The sequence below is a fragment of the Sturnira hondurensis genome, unplaced genomic scaffold, assembly GCF_014824575.4.
Source record: "Sturnira hondurensis isolate 20B ecotype Veracruz unplaced genomic scaffold, ASM1482457v3 Scaffold0006713, whole genome shotgun sequence".
Classification (NCBI taxonomy): Eukaryota; Metazoa; Chordata; class Mammalia; order Chiroptera; family Phyllostomidae; genus Sturnira; species Sturnira hondurensis.
Window position 1 is genome coordinate 4,962,869 of NW_028079344.1, and position 22,211 is coordinate 4,985,079.

Sequence of the window (22,211 nt, forward strand, 5' to 3'; positions counted from 1 at the left end):
ACAGCCCTTTGAAACTTTTGGTAGCCAAAGAGGAGTGACTCATGACAGTTGTCATTTTTCCCATTCACTGGATATGATAGAAAACCTTTGTACAAGCCCAAATCAGAGTTCGTGTAGCTTCAAGGCTTTGAGACCCACACTGTGAAGGCGGAGTCATCTTTCCAATTGGCCAAAAAGTGCCCTCTTGACCCCAGCCAAACAGTGTGGGCATTTAGTAGCAGAAAGTGTGTTTTGGTGACCCTCCGGAATCCTCTGGTGTTCCAACAAGAACCACTTTTCAGGTTTTGAAACACTTGCCTTCTTGCCCTGGGTTTCTGAGTTTACTTTCCTGCTGTGTTATAGCAACTAAAGGGAGCGGAACGTAACCCAGGGCTCTGAAGTTGCACTTGCATGGAGGAAGGTTGTGAGTAACCCAGGTGTTCAGATTTGCAGTAACCAATGCATACTAACTGTCAAGGCTTGATACTTACTCCACACCCTGACTCCCACAGCACCCCCATGCCTGTCATCTCATAATTTTGTCCTCATACCATCCTTGTGATACACAGGGGATAGAGAGCCCAGGGGAGGGGAGAAGTGAATTGCCATGTCTCGGTTTCTCAGTAAGTCAGTGGAAAACTTGGCACTGATTTGATGTCACCTGACCTCCCCCTCCTGGTAATACCTGTGCATTGCTGACCACTTGGGATGAGGGAAGTCCGCACCATGGAGGGAGTGAGTGGCAACAATTATAAGTGGCTACTGAAGCCTGTCTGCCTGAACCAGGCTTAGCAAGGGGTCCTGCTCTCTCCCTCTGATGCTGGTGATTAGTCAGATTGGCCAACAAGGTAACGAGGGATCACCCATCACCGGTGGGTGTTGAGTCTCATTTCATTTTCTCACTCTTCACTCATCACCTGTATGATGGTTTTCATGTGCACGTTTCTTCCAAACTAATTATTTAGTTTCTTTTGTTTTTGTGACAAAGCAGCAGACTGCAGGCCTTGGCCACGTCCCCTCTGCAAAGGCCCCAGCTCCCGTTGGCTTTGTTTCTGCCCCTTCTACCGTAACTGACACACTGACAAGAAGATAGGTGTTTTGTGTTTGTATGTGTGTTGGGGGCGAGGTGCAAGGGAGATAATCGTAAACATGAACATTTGGTATTTTCAAATAACCCCACTCTTGGGCTGTTCTTTCCTGGCAGGATGACAGTGCCGATTTGAAGTGCCAGCTTCAGTTTGCCAAAGAAGAAGGTTCCCTGATGCGCAAAAAGATGGCCAAGTTGGGGAGGGAGAAGGATGAGCTGGAGCAGGAGCTCCAGAAATATAAGGCCCTATATGGTGACGTGGACAGCCCTCTGCCCACAGGGGAAGCCGGTGGGCCTCCCAGCACTCGGGAGGCCGAGCTGAAGCTGCGGCTGAAGTTGGTGGAGGAAGAAGCCAACATCTTGGGTCGAAAGATTGTGGAGCTGGAAGTGGAGAATCGAGGCCTCAAAGCGGAGATGGAGGACCTGCGGGGCCAGGATGAGCGAGAGGGCCCAGGTCGGGACCACATCACAGCCATTCCTACCTCACCCTTTGGTGACTCCCTGGAGTCCTCGTCAGAGCTCCGCCGACACCTGCAGTTTGTGGAGGAGGAAGCAGAGCTGCTTCGAAGATCCATATCTGAGATTGAAGACCACAACCGGCAGCTGACTCATGAGCTAAGCAAGTTCAAGTTTGAACCACGGCCAGAGCCCGGGTGGCTGGCAGAAGGTGGAGGCAAGGGCACGGGTGGTGGGGCTTCCCTGCAGGAGGAGCTGAAGTCTGCCCAGCTGCAGATCAGCGAACTGAGCGGGAAGGTGCTGAAGCTACAGTATGAGAACCGGGTGCTGCTGTCCAATGTCCAGCGCTACGACCTGGCTGCCCACCTAGGCCTGCGTGCCCTGAGTCCCCGGGATAGTGACGCTGACAGTGACACAGGCAAGAAGGAGAGTGATGGGGAGGAAGGCCGCCTACCTCAGCCCAAGCGGGAGGGCCCCATTGGCGGTGAAAGTGACTCGGAAGAGGTATTCGAAAAGACGTCAGGCTTCAGCAGCGGAAAGCCATCAGAGGTCAGCGAGCCATGTCCAGCAGAGGTCCTGAGGGCCAGGGAGGACTCTGAATGCTTGGTGAGCATAAAGCACGAGGCTGAGCGGCTAGAACGGGCCATGGAGAGCCTCATCATGGATACCAATGGCTTTGTGGACGACCTGGCCTCACCAGGGCCTGGTGTTCAGGGAGAGCGGGGCAAGAAGGAGCCCCAGCTGCTGGGGACCATCAATGCCAGGATGAAGGCTTTCCGGAAAGAGCTCCAGACCTTCCTGGAGCAGGTGAACCAGATTGGGGATGGCCTAAGGGAGCGCCTGGAAGGCTTGTCCCCGTTGCCCCACCTCACAGAGTCTTCCAGCTTCCTCTCTACTGTGACCTCCGTGTCCCGGGACTCCCCCATCGGGAACCTGGGGAAGGAGCTGGTCCCAGACTTGCAGGTAAGGGGGCTCCTGGCTCTGCCTCCCTGCTCAGTTTTGCTCTTCCTCCTCCTTGCTGGCATTGCTGCACTTGAACTCATTCTGCTCACGGCTGCTTGGTTATGATTTCAAACCTGCATTGTACTAAAGCCTCAAGTGTCAACCAAATCCTTTCTATTGGTTGGGGTTTTTAAGTTCTCTTTTATTTCTTTGTTCTTTTCCCCTTTTTCCTCTCTTATTTTTAACTGCATCGTTGCTCTTGGCTTAGAGGTCCTCCCTCATGACACAAGGCTAATCCCGATGGAGGCAATAGGGATCGACGCAGTCCGTCCTTTCTCCTTTTTTGGTGTCTCAAACGACTGGCTGTCCTGATGAAGAAACAAAGAGGAGTTTAAAACAAAATGCAAACTCATTTCACAGTCAGGAGAATTAGCAGACTCGCCCAGGAGCATTTGCAACCCTACTCGGGTTTATTGCCGAAGGGACACAGTGCAGTTGTGAAAGGCCCTAGGCAGCCAGGCCCACCACTCCCACTGGAAGATGAGCCAGATGGGGGAGAGGAGCACAGTTCTAAAAGAAGGATGGTTTTGATGGAAAATCTCGCTGCCAGCTTGCTCCCCCCACCCTCCCTGAGCCGGGGGTGAGGGCGGAGTGGAGTAGCCGTCCCAGGACTGCTCTCCTGTGCATCGCCCTTGGGTGCATGACCCAGCTGCCGCCCCGGATTATGGCTTTGGCTGCTCGACCACAAGCCAGGATGGAGAAGCCTTGTTTCCGTATCCTTCAGGGGTAGTGTGCTTGCGGTTGCATCTGTGACTCATGCATCCCCATTGCATGCGCCTCATAACCAATGTTTTGCATTCTTCCCCTCTTCTCTCTTTTTGCTTTTCAGATCTTTCAGCCCATCATTTTGCTCATCTTCATTTTGGTTCTGTTCTCTTCACTCTCTTATGCCACTGTGTTTAAGTTGGTTTTTCTATTCATGCTTTTCTTCACCTGGTAGTGTTCTCAGTCCTCTACCTTACCCATTTTTGTTTTCTTTATCCTCCCTCCCCACCCCACCCCCACCCTCTGGTCCTTGGTGTTTTATTTAAAAATTTGAAAAAACAACCAAATCCCTCCATGCACCTAACAGTCCAAACTGAGAGATCAGATGGAGTGGCAGCTGGGCCAGGAGCGAGGGACCGAGCGGGAGCACCTGCCCCCCCGAGCCACGCGAGAGCTGCAACGTCGAGCCGATGGGGATGCCAAGAGCTGCAGGCCGGGAAGCCAGAGCTGTTTCAGTCTAGAGGTCAGCAAGCTGGCTGGTCCCACCGGCCACCCCCCCCTTGCCCTCCCACCCCTCTCTCTGCTGTATAGTTGGCTCTGTGACACTTCCTGAGTCTGGGGCCCTTAGGGAACATGGTGGGAGAGTATGGAACCAGGGGCGTGTAACCGGAAGCAAATACACTGCATGCAGCCAGAATGGGAGGGTCTACACAGAGTGCATTCAGGGAACTGCCAGCACCCCTTGTCAGGCCAGCATCATCCCACCCGTAGACCTGTTGCAGGACCCAGAGGCACCTGAACACAAGACTCAGGAGACTGATTTGTGAGCATCACCTGCCTTCTTGTCAAACGATAAAGAAAGAGATAAACCAAGCACTGTTTTTGCTAGTCTGGAGGAAACATCTTCCCCTGTGCCTCATGTTCACATCGGGGCTAGTGTCAGCACTATTCACTAGCCAGTAGGAGAGTTGAAGAATGCACTTCTGACCTGGGGCTCTTCAGCAGGCTCCCATGTTGTCATAGTAACCCCTTGTCAACAAAGCCCTTAGCCACCACAGACACTTCATTGTATGGAACAGTTGTTAGCGAAAGCTCCTCCATGCAAATAATTCCACCCAGGACAGAAAGACAGGCATTGCTAAGGAATAAGTCCCTGACTGAGACTGCTGGTCAAGGCAGGTTATCGTGGGGTTAGAGCAACATATTCCACAGGAGAAAATATCTGGGTAACGAATCTCAATTTATTAGCCCTGGTAGGGGATGTTACCATTCAACTCTGAAGCTTCCTAGGGGCTCCCAATGGGCAGAGTGGAGGGTGGGGCTCTCACATGTGGAAGCAAACAGAAGCTTCTTCTATAAGAAAGTCAAGCATTTGACTAGAAAATAATCGGCACAGAGGCACTCACGGTGGAGTCCATGGGCGTTTCGCTCAGCTTGCACCGAATGCCTTAAGGCTGAAGTCCTGCTGTCAGAGGTAGGCAGGGGGAGCCAGCCTCGCCCAGACGTGAGTTCATGTATCTTCAGTCTGGGGCTTGTCTCTTGTCCTGTAAGAGCGTATGTCACATCTCTGCCCTCGTTGACTGGGCACACAGTAGCATGAAAATTCCCTCCAAAAAGCTCAAGTAAAACATAAACAGTTTTCAGAAGCATCCTGTATAGTCCAACCATCCTTACCTAGTAAAATGGAACACTATATATTTGGGGTTTTCCCCAAATATGGATTCAGTGATGAGTATGTCTTACCATTCTACGGAACTTTCACAGTAAGTGCTTTTGATAAACCCGTCCCCCACATAGAGTCTTCATCTGAGAACGCTGGTTGCTTGGGCAATAGCAAACTCACAGTTCTGTACATTTCAAATGAATTAAATGATCCATCTCCACGACCAGACTTGGGAAGACACATTTCCCAGCATTCAGTTCACACGGCAGCACTAGGAATGTCTAGCAGGCTGGCACGCTGTTCTGGAATCAACCCTGGCATGGCATCAGGGCTCTGGGCTGGGCTCTAGCCCCACCGGATCCAGGACTAGCTCTTTCTCAGGGAAGTGTCAGCCTGTTTCCTCATCTGTAAAATGGCCTGCTTGATTTGGTGACACATGGATGATTCTCAGAGCTAATGAGCTGTTCACTGAAAAAGCACACTAAAATGTGCTAAATGCCACCTGAACATCAAGTATGATTAATAAACGATGAGAGGTAGGTAATACGTCCCACCATTGAAAACTGCAGACAGGAAGGGGTATCACAGCTGCCCCTGGCCATGGGGCCAGTTTGCTCTGCCCACCGTAGCCCTTTTTCATTCGTTACTGGGGCTCCCCTGGTCTGCTACCAGGAGCACAGCTTGGCTGAAAATGACAGCCCTCTTCTCTCCCATGTACTGTTTAACGAGAACTGCTGCTCCCTTCCCACGTGTACCACCATTCAAGGCATATCATACACAACCCTGTTTAGTTAAACTCTTATAAAGCGATGCCCTGGCTGGTGTAGCTCAGTGGATTGAGCGCAGGCCTGCGAACCACACAATCGCGGTTCAATTCCCAGTCGGCACATGCCAGGGTTGCAGGCCAGTTCCCAGAAGGGGACTCACTAGAGGCAACCATACATTGATATTTCTCTCCTTCTCTCCTTCCCTTCCTCTCTAAAGAGAAATAAATAAAATCTTTAAAAAAAAATAAAGTGTTGTATGGTGCTAGGACACTGATAAGTCTTCCCGTTGCTTGCCACATCCATACGTGTGCCGCAGTTTCAAAAACCGGCAACAATTTCAGAAAGAGAGAAATACTGCATTGAATCAAACTGAATGTTCTAGGAAAGCTCATCTCCATAGGAGGGAGATAGCAGAGTTAGTTGGTACCACATGGCAAGTCAGGGTCACCACACGATGTAGCCCAGAAGGAAATGTCAGATCTATAGACTCATTGCCTCCTCCTGAGAATGAGAAAAACGAGGCCCGCGTGGAGGGCTGGCCAGTCTGCTCCCCAGGGTGTTGGCAGTAGAACTGGGTCTAGAACATCCTGCTCAGGCCTGGTCAGTCCCTGCTGCCCAGTACTGCAGGGACTGGGTGGCGCTGACACCCTCCCCGACCCTCCAGCGAGAGCTCCATCTGCTCGGGGATATTTCTAAACACAGGTCACTCAGGGAATTAATTGCATGGCCAGTGGTGTTGCCATTGCGTATTTCTTCTTTATAAATACCTGTCCAGTTTTCCTTACTTTTATACATTTTAACGAGAACATTAAAAAAAATCACAATGAAAGGCAGGGTCTAGGAAGCATCATTTCCTAGAAGGGAAAATAGTATGAATCAGAAGTTAAACATCATTTGTTGTGACTTTTTTATTCACTAAGGCAATTCACACAGAAGAGAAAACCCAATTATGTATTTAAGCATATTATATTTCAAAGTATTCTTTGAAGATAGCACTTTATTTTAGGACCACTTTGACAGCTTTTAATTTTTTTCTTGTATTTTGAGGAGCTGAGGGTGGACCCTTGTAGCGTCTGGGTCTGGGAAACCGCTGTGTTCCTCTGACAGACAGCTTGGTTTGGCCTTCAAGAGTTACAGTGGGTTAAAGAATGGTATGAGGACAGTTCTAGGGAGAACTCCTAAAGGCCTTTTCATGAAAACATCCCCAAATCCATCGCTTATAACTGCTTTCCTGTGAGGCTGTGATGGACATGGTCCATGAAACTCCCAGCAGCCTGCCCGAGAAGCTGCTCCTGTGGAAGACATCGCAGTGGTTGGGGAAAAGGCAAACAGTATACTTTCATCTAGAATGAGGCTGAGACTAAAGCTGTAGCATATTTCTTTACTCTCTCTTGCATTGCCCTTGAAATTACCACCATTGTCTGCACAAGCCAACTGCTACCACACGCAAACCTTCTCCAGCTCTTCGCCCTTAGTTCCTTGGGGCAGAGAGTGGGGCCTGATAGGACCCCTAGTATTAGTGGCTTAAAAGAAGAAATAACTTCCTAAATTTCAGCTGAGGTTTTAAAAAAGGATCAATTTCTCAAGTTCCATTTGTGAAATACCTTCTATGATTTTTTTTGGCTATATAGATTTTCCTATGTGGGGAAAGCTGGGGGGAAGAGAAGTTCTTTTTTTTTGGAGAATTTAGATATTTTGGTCAGGTTAAATTACTACTTGTATTTATAGTAGCAGTAGCAGCAGTAACTACAAAAAGAGAAAAATTAAATCTACATTCTTACACTGTAGCATTTTAGCAAGTAACAAATCTGTGAAGAAGAAGGCCTGCCTCTCAGATGGCACATGTACTAAGTGCGGGAAGGGAATGGTATACCCCACACCTGGCCCTCTTAACACAGACACGTGCAGAGGAAGCTGAAGTTGGAATTCACTAACACTACCAGATCCATTAATGCGAACACAGAAAAAAAAAGATTTCAGAGGGAAAGTATTCCTGGGACCTGTTCATCTCAGTGGATATTAGCAAGATTCTTGCACCAGATTCTTCCCTGACCTTACCACCATGAGAGATTTCCATTTAAGAGAGAGCAATGTATAGGATATGTGGTTTGGAATGTTCAGGGCACCTTAAAAATAGTTCTTAATGAGAAGTAGCCAAGAAGGGCACTGGTCAGATTTCAGATATAAGTGAAGCCACGCCTGTTCCCAGAGGATTGAGTTTCTGCATCGGAAATCTCAAAGGGCTGTCTTCCCTAGCTCCCCCTTTATCCTTTAATCGACAAAGCTCACAGGGCATCTGTGAACACTTATGCCTCAGCTGTGACATACCAGCCATGGTAAAATGATGTGTGTGTGGTTCTATGCCAAGTATGTGCACACATGTGTTGACATCATATACCACTTTTGAAAGAAGCAATAACAAAACTGGCTTGAACAAAATGGAACCCACCAGAATATGAAGTCATGGTGAGGGAGTTGAGTGGAGTCCTAATGTGTAAGTAGCATTGTTAGGTGTTAGAGTGCCTGTCATGAAAAGCATTCCTTTCTTTTGTAGAATGAGGTAACATAGTTCTCTTAAGTGTGGGAAGTACATAATTTATAAGCCCCTTTCTCTGAAGGTGTCCAGGAAATTAGCAGTGGGAATCAGTGTGGGACCCAGCCATGAGGGGAAATCATGGGCGGAGGGTTTCAGAATGTGACCAGGGAAGGTGGCTGTGATGTTAAGATTAATAGGTCCTTGTAGCCTCAGAATCAGGTACAGATGGTATGTTTCAATAAACTGCCTTCATAGAGACGTCAAGATGAATTTGATATATAATCAAAATCTTAGGTAAGTGGGCAAAGGATGATTTTAGAATAAAATCTTTGGGAGCCTGGTAACAGAGGAAAGTGTTTGTTTTCTGGAGGAAGTCTGTGTGTTCTGTGGAGACTTCAGGTGTGTGTGACTGTGTGGTTGTGTGGCAGTAGGATGACCTGGATGGAAACTTGGGCAGGATGTTGCTGGTCGGCATTTTGTTTTTGTAACACTGGACAGTGTTACAGTGTCTTGACTAGGAGCACTTAGCTGTCTATAGTTTTAGTATTCTGTCAGCAAAAATGAACAGTAAAGGGAGGTAAAACTTCTAATGGATGAGGAGGAACTAAAAGTTATGTTGTTGACCAGTGTCCACAGGCCCCGTGGGAGCCACTGCAGGTAAGTGGGGGCCCCAGAGGAGCAACCCCACAGAATGTCAGTGGTCTTTTCTCCAATCCTTCAAAGTCGTGATGCAGACAGAGGAAGAGATTTTTAATCAAATGATGCCTGAAGTTCAAGACACATATGTTTGTTTAAAGTTTAAAATGGTTTATATAATTATTTATTAAGAGTAAAACCACACTGAATAGTTTAGTGTAATAAATACAAACTAAATTAATAGATTTTTGCTTTTCTTAAAAGCTGAGTTTTATTAGGATGCCCATTTTACATCTAACAGGGAGTTTTGGGGCTACTACCACATGTGTTACAAACATGGAGGGTTTTTATATTTGAAATGTATAGAGTAACAGGTAACTGAGTGGCTGGGGTAACCTGAAAATACTCCTGTGCAAAACAACTGAAATGCCAGAAGGGAAGCCCCATGAAGGCAGGGATTTGGGGCAACTTTATCCTATATACTGCTATATACACTATACGCTATACTGCTGTATCCCCAGTATAGTGTCTGGCACAATAGGTGCTTAATAAAGATTTGTTGAAGAAAATGCTACATAAAGTATAAAATGTCCCTTAAAATATATAGCTGAATTCCCAATAAAATTAGGAAAATCTCCAAGAGTTGAAATTGATTTCAGAATTGAAAACCAGAGCAGAGTTGGTGGCCTTTAAATGGTTAGGTTGGGGAGGTAATAGCCAGAATTGGTACCCTTGAGTCTTGTATTTTAATAGCTCTAAGAGAGTGGGAGACGATGCCTCGGGCCCAACATGGGCAGGGAAAGAAATGAACCAGGACTTCCAGTCAAAATGGAGGCATAGATAGACATGGTTTGCCTCTTTGCATAACCACATCAAAAATTACAACTAAACTACAAAGCAACTATCACTCAGAATCATAGAAAATCAAACCACATAATTAAAGAAGTCACATTCATCCAGACAGGTAGGAGGGGTGGAGACACAGAGACACAGAACAGGTAGTCCAGCACCCACATATATTGGACAAAAATCAGGAAGGATATCTCAAGAGTGAGATATCCTTGCCCCACACCAGGCCCCATAGCCCAGGGTTCCAGTGCCAGGAATATAAGTCCCCACAACTTCTGCCTGTAAAAACCAGTGAAGGTTGGGGTGGCAGAAGAAACTGCAGGATTCTAGACATTTTTTAAAGTGTCCACAATGGACTTGGGACTTACGCAGACTCACTCTCTCTGGGCTCCAGCACCAGGGCTGCGGCTTGAAGGGCACCAGTTGCATATAGGGAAAAACTGAAGTGTGAGTTCAGTTTGAACATCAGGGTGAGTTCGGAGGACAGCTTCCTCCTGGACAAAACTCCAGAGTCTAGGCAGCAGCCATTGTCCCTTTCCTGAGCCCTCCCCCCACAGAGCCATAGAGCACCACCACCATATTTGAGACTCCATCAATCTGGTTCACATGAGTTGCCCTGCCCTAGTGATTGCCTGAGATTCTGCGCATCTAACTTCCAGGTGCACTTTTCTTCATTAGGCCATGCTACTAAGACAGAGAATCAAAGCAGCTCTGCCTAATACATAGAAACAAACACGGGGAGGCTGCCAAAATGAGGAGACAAGGAAATGGACCAAAAGAAAGAACAGACCAAAACTCCAGAAAAAGAACTAGATAAGATGGATATAAGCAATCTATCAGATACAAAGTTCAAAACACATTAGGATGTTCAAGGAACTCATTGAGTATTTCAACAACATAAAAAGACCCAGCTGGAAGTGAAGGTTACACTAAGTGAAATAAAGAAAAATATACAGGGAAACAACAGCAGAGTGTATGAAGCCAAGAATCAAATCAGTGATTTGGAACACAAGCCAAAAATAAAAAGAATATCAAGAAGAAAAAAGAATCCCCCCAAATGAGGATAGGGTAAGGAGCCTCAGGGACAACTTCAGATGTACCAACCTTTGAATCATAGGGGTGCTGGAAAAAGAAGAGGAAGACCAAGAAAGTTGAAATCTATATGAAATAGATAGTGAAAGAAAATGCCCTAATTTAGTGAAGGAAATAGACATACAAGTCCAGGAAGCACAGAGAGTCCCAAACAAGATGGATGCCAGAGGACCACACCAAGACACATAATTAAAATGCCAAAAGTTAAAGAGAGAATCTTAAAAGCAGCAAGAGAAAAGCAGAGAGTTACCTACAAGTAGTCCCCGTAGGACTGCCATCTGATTTCTCAAAAGAAATTTTGCAGTCAAGAAGGGACTGGCAAGAAATATTCAAAGTCATGAAAGACAAGGACCTTCAATCTAGATTGCTCTATCCAGCAAAGCCATTTAGAATCAAAGGGCAGATAAAATGTTTCCCAGACAAGGTAAAGCTAAAGGAGTTCACCATTACCAAGCCATTGTTATATGAAATGTTAAAGGAACTTATTTAAGACCAAAACTATGAACATTAAAATGGCAATATATTCACAACTATCAACAATTTAAAAAACTGAGCTAATAAGCAGAACAGAAATGAAATTATAGATTTGGAGATTATTTGGATCATTATCAGTTGGGAGGCGGAAGAGGGACAATGGGTAAAAGGTATAGGGATTAAGAAGTACAAATTGGTAGGTACAGAATAGGTGGGGGGGGGGTGGAGGGGATGTTAAGAACAGTATAGGAAATATAGTAGCCAAAGAACTTAAGTGCATGACCTATGGACATGAACTAAGGGTGGGGGCTTGCCAGAGGGAATTGGAGTTACTGTGTGGAGGAGGGCAAAGGGAGAAACATTAGGATACCTGCAATATCATAATCAATAAAATATACTTTTTTAGAAAATGAACCAGGACCCTCAAAGTGCTGCACATTGTGAAGGCCAAACTGGAGAAGTATCTGCCTCCTGGCAGAGGGAGGTGACAGGAGCTTGTCCACCAGTGTGGAGTCTGCCCCAAGTAACTGCAAGGACAGCCAACCTTGCCAGGATCAGGCACTGAATTGATGTCACCTGGAGGTCAGGGGTCCCCAAAGATTCTGTTGCTGGCTTTTGCAAACACAGAGCCCATCTGGAGGCACATTTTCAGCCTAAGTCGCATATGAGGTCATAGCTAACTCCCCATTGAAGATGACCTCACAATGCAAAACTCCTGACATCCAAGCCAAAAACACGCACCTGGCTTAGGAGTCAGCCAATACCCAGTGCCAGGATTCAACGCTAAGATCTTCAGACTCTAGGATTATCAAAAAGAGACTAGAAAGTGCATGTGTTAAACACTAGAAAAGACAAGCACACAAGAGAAGAGAGTGAGTTGTGAAGAACCGCGCATACTAAAGAACAATAAGATTGAACTTCTAGAAATGAGAAATTTCTCTTTGGAGTAAACAATGTTTAGAGAAGTGCTTTCTTCAAAGAGAACTTGAAAACCTGCCTAGTAAACATAAAAGACTGTACTAATAATCTTTAATAACTAGCTAATCACAGAAGCATTATGTTCTCTCAATAGTTCTTGAGTTTCTTGAAAGTAGGATGAACTTAAATTTTTCAAAAATGTCCCAAACTTGGGACCCCCAGCATCTCTGATTTTCTCTGTCGGGATCTTTTCTGTGAACTCTCTTCTGGTCATCCGTTGGGCATAGGGAAGTGACCTACCCTTGAATTTTTTGTATTTCCTGATCTTGGGATATGATTTCCGATCATGACAACTCAGGTGACATCAGATTAGGAAGAGCAAACAAAACCCTCAATGAGAAATAACAGATTGGTTAAAGGTAATCAGAATGAGCTAGTGAAGTGATACCAGTTTTTCTTGCAACAATACACTCTAATTCTTAGCTTTATAAATCACCTGTCTTCAGGTAGCATAGGCCAGTGGGCAAAATCTTAGGCTTCAACTTCAATGATGTCTTAAGGTTTTTTTAATATAACTTTCTATCTCTAAAAAATGTATTTCAAAAGTAGTAGTCTGACTCCTCTATCATTCCCATTTGGATATAAAAGGTATGAAAGGACAGACTTCACCAACGAAAGTTTTAAAAGATTCCTTTCACTATTTTTAACCTAACATTTTCATCCTAAACTATAACAAGCAGGTCTCTGTGATTTCTTTTAGGCATGGACTGTGGAGAGGCCCAAAATGATGTGTCTGTTCATTGAAGGAGCCCCGACCCCAGTTACTCTGAGCATCCAGGATAGGACTGCCCTGAGAAAAGGAAGACAGGAAAACTCTAATAAGAAAGCATACAAACAAATTAATTGTGTAACTTAAACATGTATGAACTTGGGCATTGGATCTAAGAAGCTGACTGTGTGTGAGGTGGTCATGCTTGACTCTGTCATAGTCACCAGCTCCGATTGCCCCCAGCATTTTATAGAATGCTCCAGAAACTGCTGTGGTAGCCAAGACTCCTCTGGTGTACCTTGGTTCCCTTCTTGGCCTGGTTTGTGATGACTGTGGTGGTCGAAGTTCAGGTGATAGGCACCACTGTCCCACCTCATCTCCTGGGTGAGAGATGAAGAGCAGGTGGAGCTGTCCTTCCCAGGTGGCACAAAGTCACAGGGCGAGAATCTCGGGGGAGCTGGCCCAGCGTCACTCCACTGCTGCGGTGCCCACACATGCTGTGCCTCTCCTTGTCTGTCCCTGGCTTGTGCAGATGTCTGTCCCGTGTCTCCACTTCAGGCAGAGTTCTCATGCCCACTAAACCCCTTCCTTTATCCCATGGCTCAGCTCAGGGGCCCCTGTTTTACCCAAACAGAGAGTATCGCTAGAGGAGCTGCAGGGTCAGCTTGCACAGGCGACCAGACTGCATCGAGAGGAGACAGAGAGATTTACAAACAAGGTCCAAAAGGTAAATATGTCACATGGATGTCAGCACAACCGTATCTCTGACTGCAGAGCCCTTGACAGAGGCAGCAGATAGGCTTTAAAGGAGCCCTGTCTGTTGTGCACAGATTCTGGACTTAGGGGGCTGAGGGTGTACAGAGAAGTCACCCAGTCAGGCACCCTGTCGGACACCTTTTAAAGATGAATGTCTACTTTTATGTTCTAAAACACTCTTTTCAATATTTACAGTGTGGCCTCAGGAAGTTCTTAATATCTAATCTAAATTTTCATGCAGTCGAACCCAGCAAAGTAAAATAAAATAAGTCCCCTATGTGCAACTGGGCATGAATGTGTGTCTGACAACTTTTGTCAAGTGTCCCCTAACAGACCCCAGGGCAGAGGACCGGCTCTGAGCCTTGGGAAGTGCTTGGGGTCCTGGAGTGGGCAGCAGGCAGTGGAGGAGAGGTCACCCTAAGTCACTATCTTCAGAAAACTTCCATTAATTGAGTCGTGGCCTTATTAGCTCTTCTCGCTATTTTAGAACAAATTGTTACTGGCTAATTACCCTTTTTCCATTAAATCCTTTCCCGGAGTGCCTGGTAGAAGGGATTAGCAGACACGTCGCTCATTGCCTGGGGGCCTCCCCAAGGACTGTCCAGTCCCTGCCACCTCAAACCTAATTAGGTCTCGAACAGATATCCAGGCTCAGAATCACCCTTGCTGCTTTTTCTCCCTTGTATTTGTTCTCAAAAGATACTTGTATTTTTACTAATTTATTTTTATTGAATTTATTAGGGAAGATACTGATGTTAAAAAAAGAACAAACCAGTTGATCTTGACCAGGGTGCCAAAATGCTGTAAAATGCACATCCTGTGCAAAGTAAGGTATGCCAGAACTTAACACAGAAGCCCCCCCTTGTCCGTGGCCATGCTCATCTAAACAGGTCAGACCTGATTAAAGGAGCACCTTCTGCACCTTGCAGCTTGGGGAAAAGTTCTCTGCCAATGTTTACTGTCAGATGCACTGCCCTTTTAAACATTTCACTTATAGCTCATGTTTCACGTGTTACTACAAAAAATAATTTCATGTTACCCAAAAGATAAATTCCTATGTAATTAACTATTTTTCTTTTTTTCATTGCACCAAAAATCATGTTTGAAAATGAGCTTCTCCCAGTGATGCTGATAGCCAAATGTCAGGGGCCCAGGTGTTTCTGGTGCTTCTACTCGGGATAAGGGAGTGTGTGGAAGAAGCTCCCAGACCTTGGTCCAAGGTGGTGAAATGTCATCCAGACTTGTTCAGAGGGGAAGGGAAGGTGTCCCCTAATACAATGCAGGGCAGAGGGCTGGCTCTGAGGCTTGGGAAGTGCTTGGGGTCCTAGAACAGCAGGAGGCAGCAGGGCAGTGGAGAAGAGGTCAGAGAGAGTCAGGAAGGAGCATTTCCAGGAGTTGCAGGTGAAAGGACTAAGTCCCTGCTGTGCTGCGTCTCCACTAATAATCTAGCACCTCTGGAGAACCTGTCATGAGTGAGTCTCTCTGCATAGTGTTCCCTATTAGTTTAATCATTTTGCAGCTGAGGAAGCTGAAACTTAACCAGAGGCAGTTGATGGCCTGAGATAACATGCAATAAGTTGGGAACAACAGGATTTCCAGTACACTAGGCTGCCCACTTACCCGCTCTGTGCCATTCTCATGTCCAGACTGGGTAGAGAACCAGTGGTGGGACTCCGAGGGCTGCTGAGGTGCTGAATTAAAGCAGCTAGAAGTGCAAGCAAAATCTGGTATTAGGACAGTGATGCGCAAGTCATTGCACAGACCCAGGGACCTTCCCAGAGCTGCCTCTCGCTCTTCACTGGCCTTTAGCACATGCCTCACATTCGCCGCCCTCGGGCGGTGTTAGCCTGTGCCCAGGGTTTCTGAGCAGTGATGTAGTACTTAATGAAAACCAAACAAAACCCACTGCCTTGGTGTTTGGCCTGAAGGGGTGTGTTAAATTAGGAGAGGACAGCTGATAATTATAATGCTGGCAATCTAATCCTTTTTTCATCCCACTTTAGCTACTATAGATAATATTTTTGTGCTCTTGTCTGTAAATTAAGTTTTTATTCATACCCTTTTGCTTAGACCTGTGTTGGAAAAGCAGGGACTTAATGTAGAGATGGATAAACATTTTTCTTTCATCACTGCTTTTATTTTCCCAAGAGTCAGCCATATGTAATAGGAATGTGAAATCTTAAGCATGGCAGGGGATGGAGGTCACAGACTGACTCTCCTGTTTGCTGCCCCCGCGTGCAGCACTGCACGCGCGGAAAGACTGCGGCCGGCCCCCAGCTCTCGCTGTCAAACTCTCTGTTGGCCTCGCCTTCAGCTTGCTGTTCTCTTTCTGTCAGGGGCTGAGGGGAACAGGGAGCCCAGGAAGTGAAGGGGAAGGATTTCTAAATACTTTTTCCCTCATTACAACTACAGTGTGTTTTTGTGTGCAGGCCGAGGTTCAGAGGGCAAATAGTAGCCGTACAAGTCAGCTGTAGCCATACATGCAAGGAATGATTTTCCGGAAGGTGTTTAGAAACATCTGGAAACACCATGAGAGGTTTGACTTTGATAGGTGATTATAATACCTTACGTTGAAATAGCACTTTCTTCCAAATCAAAAAACTCATGAGGTTTTAGAAATAGTGAACATCTCAAGGAGTTGACTAAACATTTGGTGGTTTCTGTGTTTCATGTACCATATGCGAGATGATATGGACTGAACGGCAGTTTGCAAAGGCTCTTGGTTTGGTTTGGGTGGCAAATTGGGATAGCTGCTCATCACACCGTCTTTTCTCCTGTTCAAGATGGAGGAGGAGCACCTCTATGCCTTGAGGTGGAAAGAACTGGAAATGCACAGCCTGGCTTTGCAGAACACCCTCCATGAGCGAACCTGGAGTGACGAGAGGAATCTGATGCAGCAAGAGCTTCGGTCCTTGAAGCAGAACATTTTCCTTTTTTACGTCAAACTCAGGTGGCTGCTGAAGCACTGGCGACAAGGGAAACAGATGGAGGAGGAAGGAGAGGATTTCACTGAGGTACCTCCACTCAGTTCATTTTACTTGCATAGGTTTTGTTCTTGACCTCCAGACACTGCCATCCCCTTTCCCCTGCACACAATGTCATGTTCTGCTGATTCAGGTTACTTTGTCACGTCCTCCCCAGGCGATGGAAATGTAGTGGGTTGTCCAGTTATGTATCAGATCAAGGGTCCTCTGCTGTCCCTGGGCCTGTTTTAAGAGTGTATGGGTCCTACAACTTTGTTCTGCAACAGTTTTGCTGCTCTGTCTGTTGTTGCTGATTTACAAATTCATTAGAGTGATCACCCTCAGATGGGTAGAACCTTGTTCTAAGTGCTTCCCTGCTCCTTCCATTTCCGCTTTTGTTCCTATATGCCACAGCCCATTCTGCCAGTGCAGCTTTATAGGGTATTTTCCAAGCTCCAGACAGGTCACTTTCTTGCTGCTTCTGAAATTTTTGTATGTTCTCCTAAAAGAGAACATGCCTCAATTCCTAGATGCAGAACAGAACCAGAACAGAGTTATTGGTTCTCAGATGGATTTTACTGACTAAGTCAGAATGACCTCAACCTTTGCAGGCTCCTTCCTGGCCTTGCTCTCAGGCGAGTGCGGGGCTGGAATCCTGGTGTTGGGTGTGTCCGTTCTGCTGGCTGCTCAGTCAGCTGCTTCAAGGCATTCTGAATATTGGTTTCCTTCTAGTCCCCAAAGAGTTTACATCTGCGTTTTACTCTGGTGAGCAGTGTGTGTAATTTTAAGTCATCCTGTGAATGGGAAGATGTGGTGATTCTCTTTCCTCAGGGTGAAGACAGTCTTCAAAGATTAATTCAACCTGCTTCCAAATATCCATGACATAGAAAACCAACATTAGTGGAAACCTAGAAATAGCTGTAAATTTTCACGTTGATCAATACTTTGGCGTTCCTCCTTTAATTTATAAAACTGTAACTATAAGCAATAATAATTTATAAATAGTAAAATATCTAATCTTTCTCATAAACTGCATTTTCTCACTGTATACTATTTAAATGGAGAAGGTGGCCAGTGAGTGAAATGGCCAAAATGAGCATATTGGGGGAAAGGACTGAGAAGCGAAGAGTTGATAATTATCCTCAAACCATAAAAATCAGACTGTACAGCAGAAGGATTTGGGTAAAGCTGTGATCACCATCTCCTGCTGTTTTCAGAGCGAGCACCCAGAGCTTCACCCCAGGCTCAGTGAGCCTGGAGTCCAGGGGGACCTACAGGGAGACATCCCGGACCGGGAGGACGATGGTCCAGGCTGTGGCTCTTCAGTAGGGGAGCATTCTTCACTCTCCCCCATGCGGGTCAGTGACCACGGATCCCGACTGCAGCCTGCAGACAGGGGACAGCTCCACAGGCAGGTGAGTACGAGGTCCCAGCCCCCCTTCTACTCATTCCTGGGAAAGAAGATCCTATTCTATGTCTGTGTCATCTTTTGTCAGGAGGGGCTGTGTTCTGGAGAGCAGAAAACTTCTCTGGCTGCCTGGGGTTTTCTGTTGCTGTATTTTTGCTAGAAATCACTTCATTAAGGCGTTCACCATAATGTCAGCCCATTCGTTCATTTGGCTTACACACGTAAATAAGAACCATAGTAAGACCAGATCATCTGTGTTCCCTCAAGGCCAGCTAACGTGCCACAGAAAGAGGAAAACGAGTTCTGTAGAACGGTCTGAGGCCGTATAAAGGTTGGCGGTGCTTCCAGGGAGGAGAGAGGACTGAGTGCTGCTCTCATTGTGGCAGGAAAAGAAAGCACAGGGCCTCTTTGTTCATGTTCATCTGAATGGGCACTTGGCAAGGTCACTAATTTGGTAACATAATGCGTAGGGAGAAGAGAACCAGTATTTTTTAAAAACTAACTCCAAACATGTATAAAGTGTTTCAGGTTCTTTTGACGCCACTTGAAACATAATGCCTCAATTAAAAATATTTGATGATGCTTAAAAACTTAAAGTATTAGAGAGAGGTGGGAGGGATTTCAGTGTGAATATTACATAATTATTAGTGTAGCCAAATGCCACATATATTAATTATTAAGCAGATAGACCTTGCTTCATAAGCCAAAAAATGCTATTGATACCTCCCAGATTTTTTGCAGTTTTATACAAAACAGCAGCAGTGGTGGGTTTGCAGTGTTGAGACCCTCAGAGGCACCCAGTGCTAAAGAGCTTGCTCATTTCCAGCCTTCCAGTTCTGAGTCTTTTTTGACTGTGTTGCTTCTCTGAGGGCTCCACAGGTCAGCCTTGGAGCTGAGCCCCAGGGCCTGGACCCTGGCTCTGGGGTGGGGGGCAGAGCCGGGGGACCCCAGGTACAGCAGTCAGTCTGGGAGGACGAGTGCGGCTGCAGGGGCTCCAGCACAAACATACCCAGGCCCTCCCTCTGCACAGGACTCCGCAGCCTCAGCCCCGCCCTCAGCCCTGAGCCTCAGAGGGTCCATGGGAAAGGGTTGTCAGCAGCACTTTGGCCCAGGCCCAGATGAGGAAACGCGGTGACGTCTGAGCACAGGCCTGGGGGAGACTGTGTGTTTCCCCTTACTCCCAGCTCTCTCTTCACATCCAAATAAGACGTTCACGACTGAGGAGCTGGGGGTTTTCTTCTGCAGACATTAGTAATTTCTTTAATCCAAACACATTCAAACTGGAAACTGAAAGAATACTTTTTACCTGAAACAAACTAGATTCTATTAGCATATAATGCTTAACACATTACAGCAATAAGGATGGTACTCCATTATCTTTATTAACTATAAAACTGAGATGGTAAAGCCAATCTGGTTGTAGTAGTGTAGTAAGGATAGAATGTTATCATAAAAGAAAAAAGCATATAACATTAATGGTAAGTGAATATTTTTACTCTGGTTCACTATAAAGGCAAAAAAATCTTAAAAGTCCATAGTACTGAAGGGTGAACAATCACCATGTAAACTTCTTCATGTGATGTTTTAATGATTTATTCATGGTATGTAAAGACTGAAGCTGAGTGGTTCTTTGCTCTAATTTTCTATTATCCTTAACATTTGCCGTTAGTTTTGGTGCCAGAACATTTTTCATGAATGACGGCAATATTCTGGATTGCAAGTTTTTTATATGTATAACATTTTCATATAAATTTTCTTTTTCATATATATTTCATATGTATATATATATATATATATATGAAAAAGAAATAAAAGGGTAAAGAAAAAACATGCTATAAAAAACACTAACAATAAACCCCTCATTTAAAAGTAGTTTGAGCCCTGGCTGGTGTGGCTCAGTGGAGATTGAGTGCCTCCCTGCAAACCAAAGGGTCACTGGTTTGATTCCCAGTCAGGGCACATGCCTGGGTTGTGGACCAGGTCCGCAGTTGGAGGCACTTGCGAGGCAACCAATTAATGTTTCTTTCCATCTCTTTCTCCCTCTCTTCCCCTTTCTCTAAATAAAATCTTTTTTAAAAAAGTAGTTTGAATAAAGGCTTCAAAACTCAAAATTAGTTTTCTGGTAAGAAGATCAAATACTATGTATCAAAAAGTGTAAAAAATATTTGAAACAGGAAAAAGAAAAATCTTGAATCCCCCCCAAATGAAAACTACTGGATATCTGTGTCCCCAGAATATATACAGTAATACAAGATTTTCTCAAATGTGGGAGGCATCATTCAAAGGAAAAAGAGGCTCAGATTTCATTTTGTTTATATTGACGAGTACATGAAAAACAAAATATGTGCACCATTTGCTAGTTTACTAAGTAGCCCACATTTTTGATAACTCAAAACCAGTCTGCTACTATGTCAAGTGCATTTTTGATATTACCAAGATAGAACGGAAAAGTCTTCTGTGCTAACAAGCAGCTTCAAGTGGCCACACTGAAGAGCTGTTTTCTGTGCAGCCCCACCCACCCTTCATTTTCACTGACTCATATGACTCAAGAAAAAGGAATTTTCAAAGGACTTTTCATTGCGTTATTAGGAAGTTCGTCATTATGCCGGAGTCCACAGGGAGAATTTAGCTTGTGGAATGAGTCTTCCAACAGTGACTTAGAAAATAAAATGCTGCTTTGCAAAATAATCCTTGAAAATCTGCCAGCTTTCTTTTGTTTTTTGGTTTTTTTGCGTAAGATTACAGTTTTATTATATAGGATACAGGATGAGTGTTTAGGTGGTCAGTGATGTGGGCTATGAAAATTCACAAAGAGAAGAAAGTTTAGAGAATAAAGTTTTCATTCACTCTCCAAGAAAGGAGAGGGCCATGGTGTGGAGAGATATGCCAGGCTCTGCCAGTTTTTTTTGTTTGTTTGTTTATTTTAATGAAGCTGGTACAATGTCCATTTAAAATCCATGTCCCAGGCCAAAAAGTACAAATAAAATAAAAAAGAACAGTGTTCTGTTGTATATACTTCTACATAAATAACTTTATTAATTGCTAATAAAAATTAGAACTTTTCTGGAACCTTCTGGCAAGATTTTTCTTTACTCTTAAAGTGCTTTCTCTTTATTGAAGCAATCGTTGGTGTTAGTCTTTGCTCTCACTTTATCTGTCATCTTGACTCCAGCCTGATACTCCTCCTCTTTTGTTTCAGGCCCTCAGGTTTTAAAAGTAGCTGTAAGTTAAGTTCTCTGGAAAACCTGCATCTCCCACTGAAAGTTGTAGTCCAGGAGTGAAGCAATCACATACTAGAATTTCGGGGCCAATTAGAAAGTTATTATGAACAGTTGCATTGGTCGACCTTATTTATCACAAGTCTGAAGGTGCACAGTCCTGAAAAAGGTGGCCTCTCTGTGCACATGTAGTATTTCGAAAGGAGAGGGCAATATGAAGGTGGCGGAGGTGTGATCACCAAAAAGCAGCACAGTGAAAACAAACAACAGTGAAGAATGGGCACTGGAATTCTAATTGCCAGATGTTTTAAAGAAATTAGGTGCCAGTTTTCAGTTCCATTTTGAACACCACATTGCAGAAGAACTATTTTTAAGAATAAAAAAGTATTACGGGAAAAGAAAAAAATTAAAGAATATCTAAACCATTGAACAACTCCTGTTTGTTCTTGATAAACTTCAGTCACATCTTCTTCCTCCATTCCATTTTTCTGGAATGTGATTATCAGCAATTGTCAGGGACCTTCAAAGAGAACCCTGAGTAAATTCATTGTATCTCCCTGCCTTGGACGGTATGATTCTTCGATTTTTCTGAGATGTGTCATCATTTTCTTTTTCAGTGAATCTCACTGCTGTCCTGTCCAATGACCGAGTTTAATGTACATTTCTTATTTCTTATCCCTCAAGTCCTGGACTGAAGGCTTTGCCTCCTGATTAGACGTGTGGTGGCGGCTCTCTGCCCAGCAGTGGCCTCTGGTAGAGAGAGCCTTGCCCCAGGGTTTACAAGTTTTTCTCTTTTCCATACAGAACAGCACTGTGGCTATTCCAGTTTTATTATTTATTTTTTAAGAGAGATGTTAGCAATCAATACTGTAAAGTATCTGTAATTAACTCAAATAGTATTCCTTGATTTCCACATAGTCAGAAAACTGCTAC

The 22,211-nt window shown here is 45.0% G+C and overlaps 1 protein-coding gene and 1 pseudogene across 9 annotated transcripts in view; one reads left to right on the plus strand and one right to left on the minus strand.

Moving 5' to 3' along the window:
- Positions 1–22,211, plus strand: part of MTCL1 (microtubule crosslinking factor 1) — a 148,371-nt gene that overhangs the window by 93,153 nt on the left and 33,007 nt on the right. For 6 of the 9 annotated variants that reach the window (XM_037050343.1, XM_037050345.1, XM_037050344.1 and 3 more), the window contains 5 exons: positions 1,184–2,485; positions 3,597–3,752; positions 13,568–13,660; positions 16,473–16,703; positions 17,870–18,067. In XM_037050343.1, the coding sequence (XP_036906238.1) occupies positions 1,184–2,485; positions 3,597–3,752; positions 13,568–13,660; positions 16,473–16,703; positions 17,870–18,067 (1,980 nt within the window). The remainder of the gene's footprint in view (positions 1–1,183; positions 2,486–3,596; positions 3,753–13,567; positions 13,661–16,472; positions 16,704–17,869; positions 18,068–22,211) is intronic. The other 3 variants (XM_037050347.1, XM_037050349.1, XM_037050350.1) reach the window with 1 other exon arrangement.
- Positions 21,288–22,078, minus strand: LOC118990003 (small ubiquitin-related modifier 1-like; annotated as a pseudogene).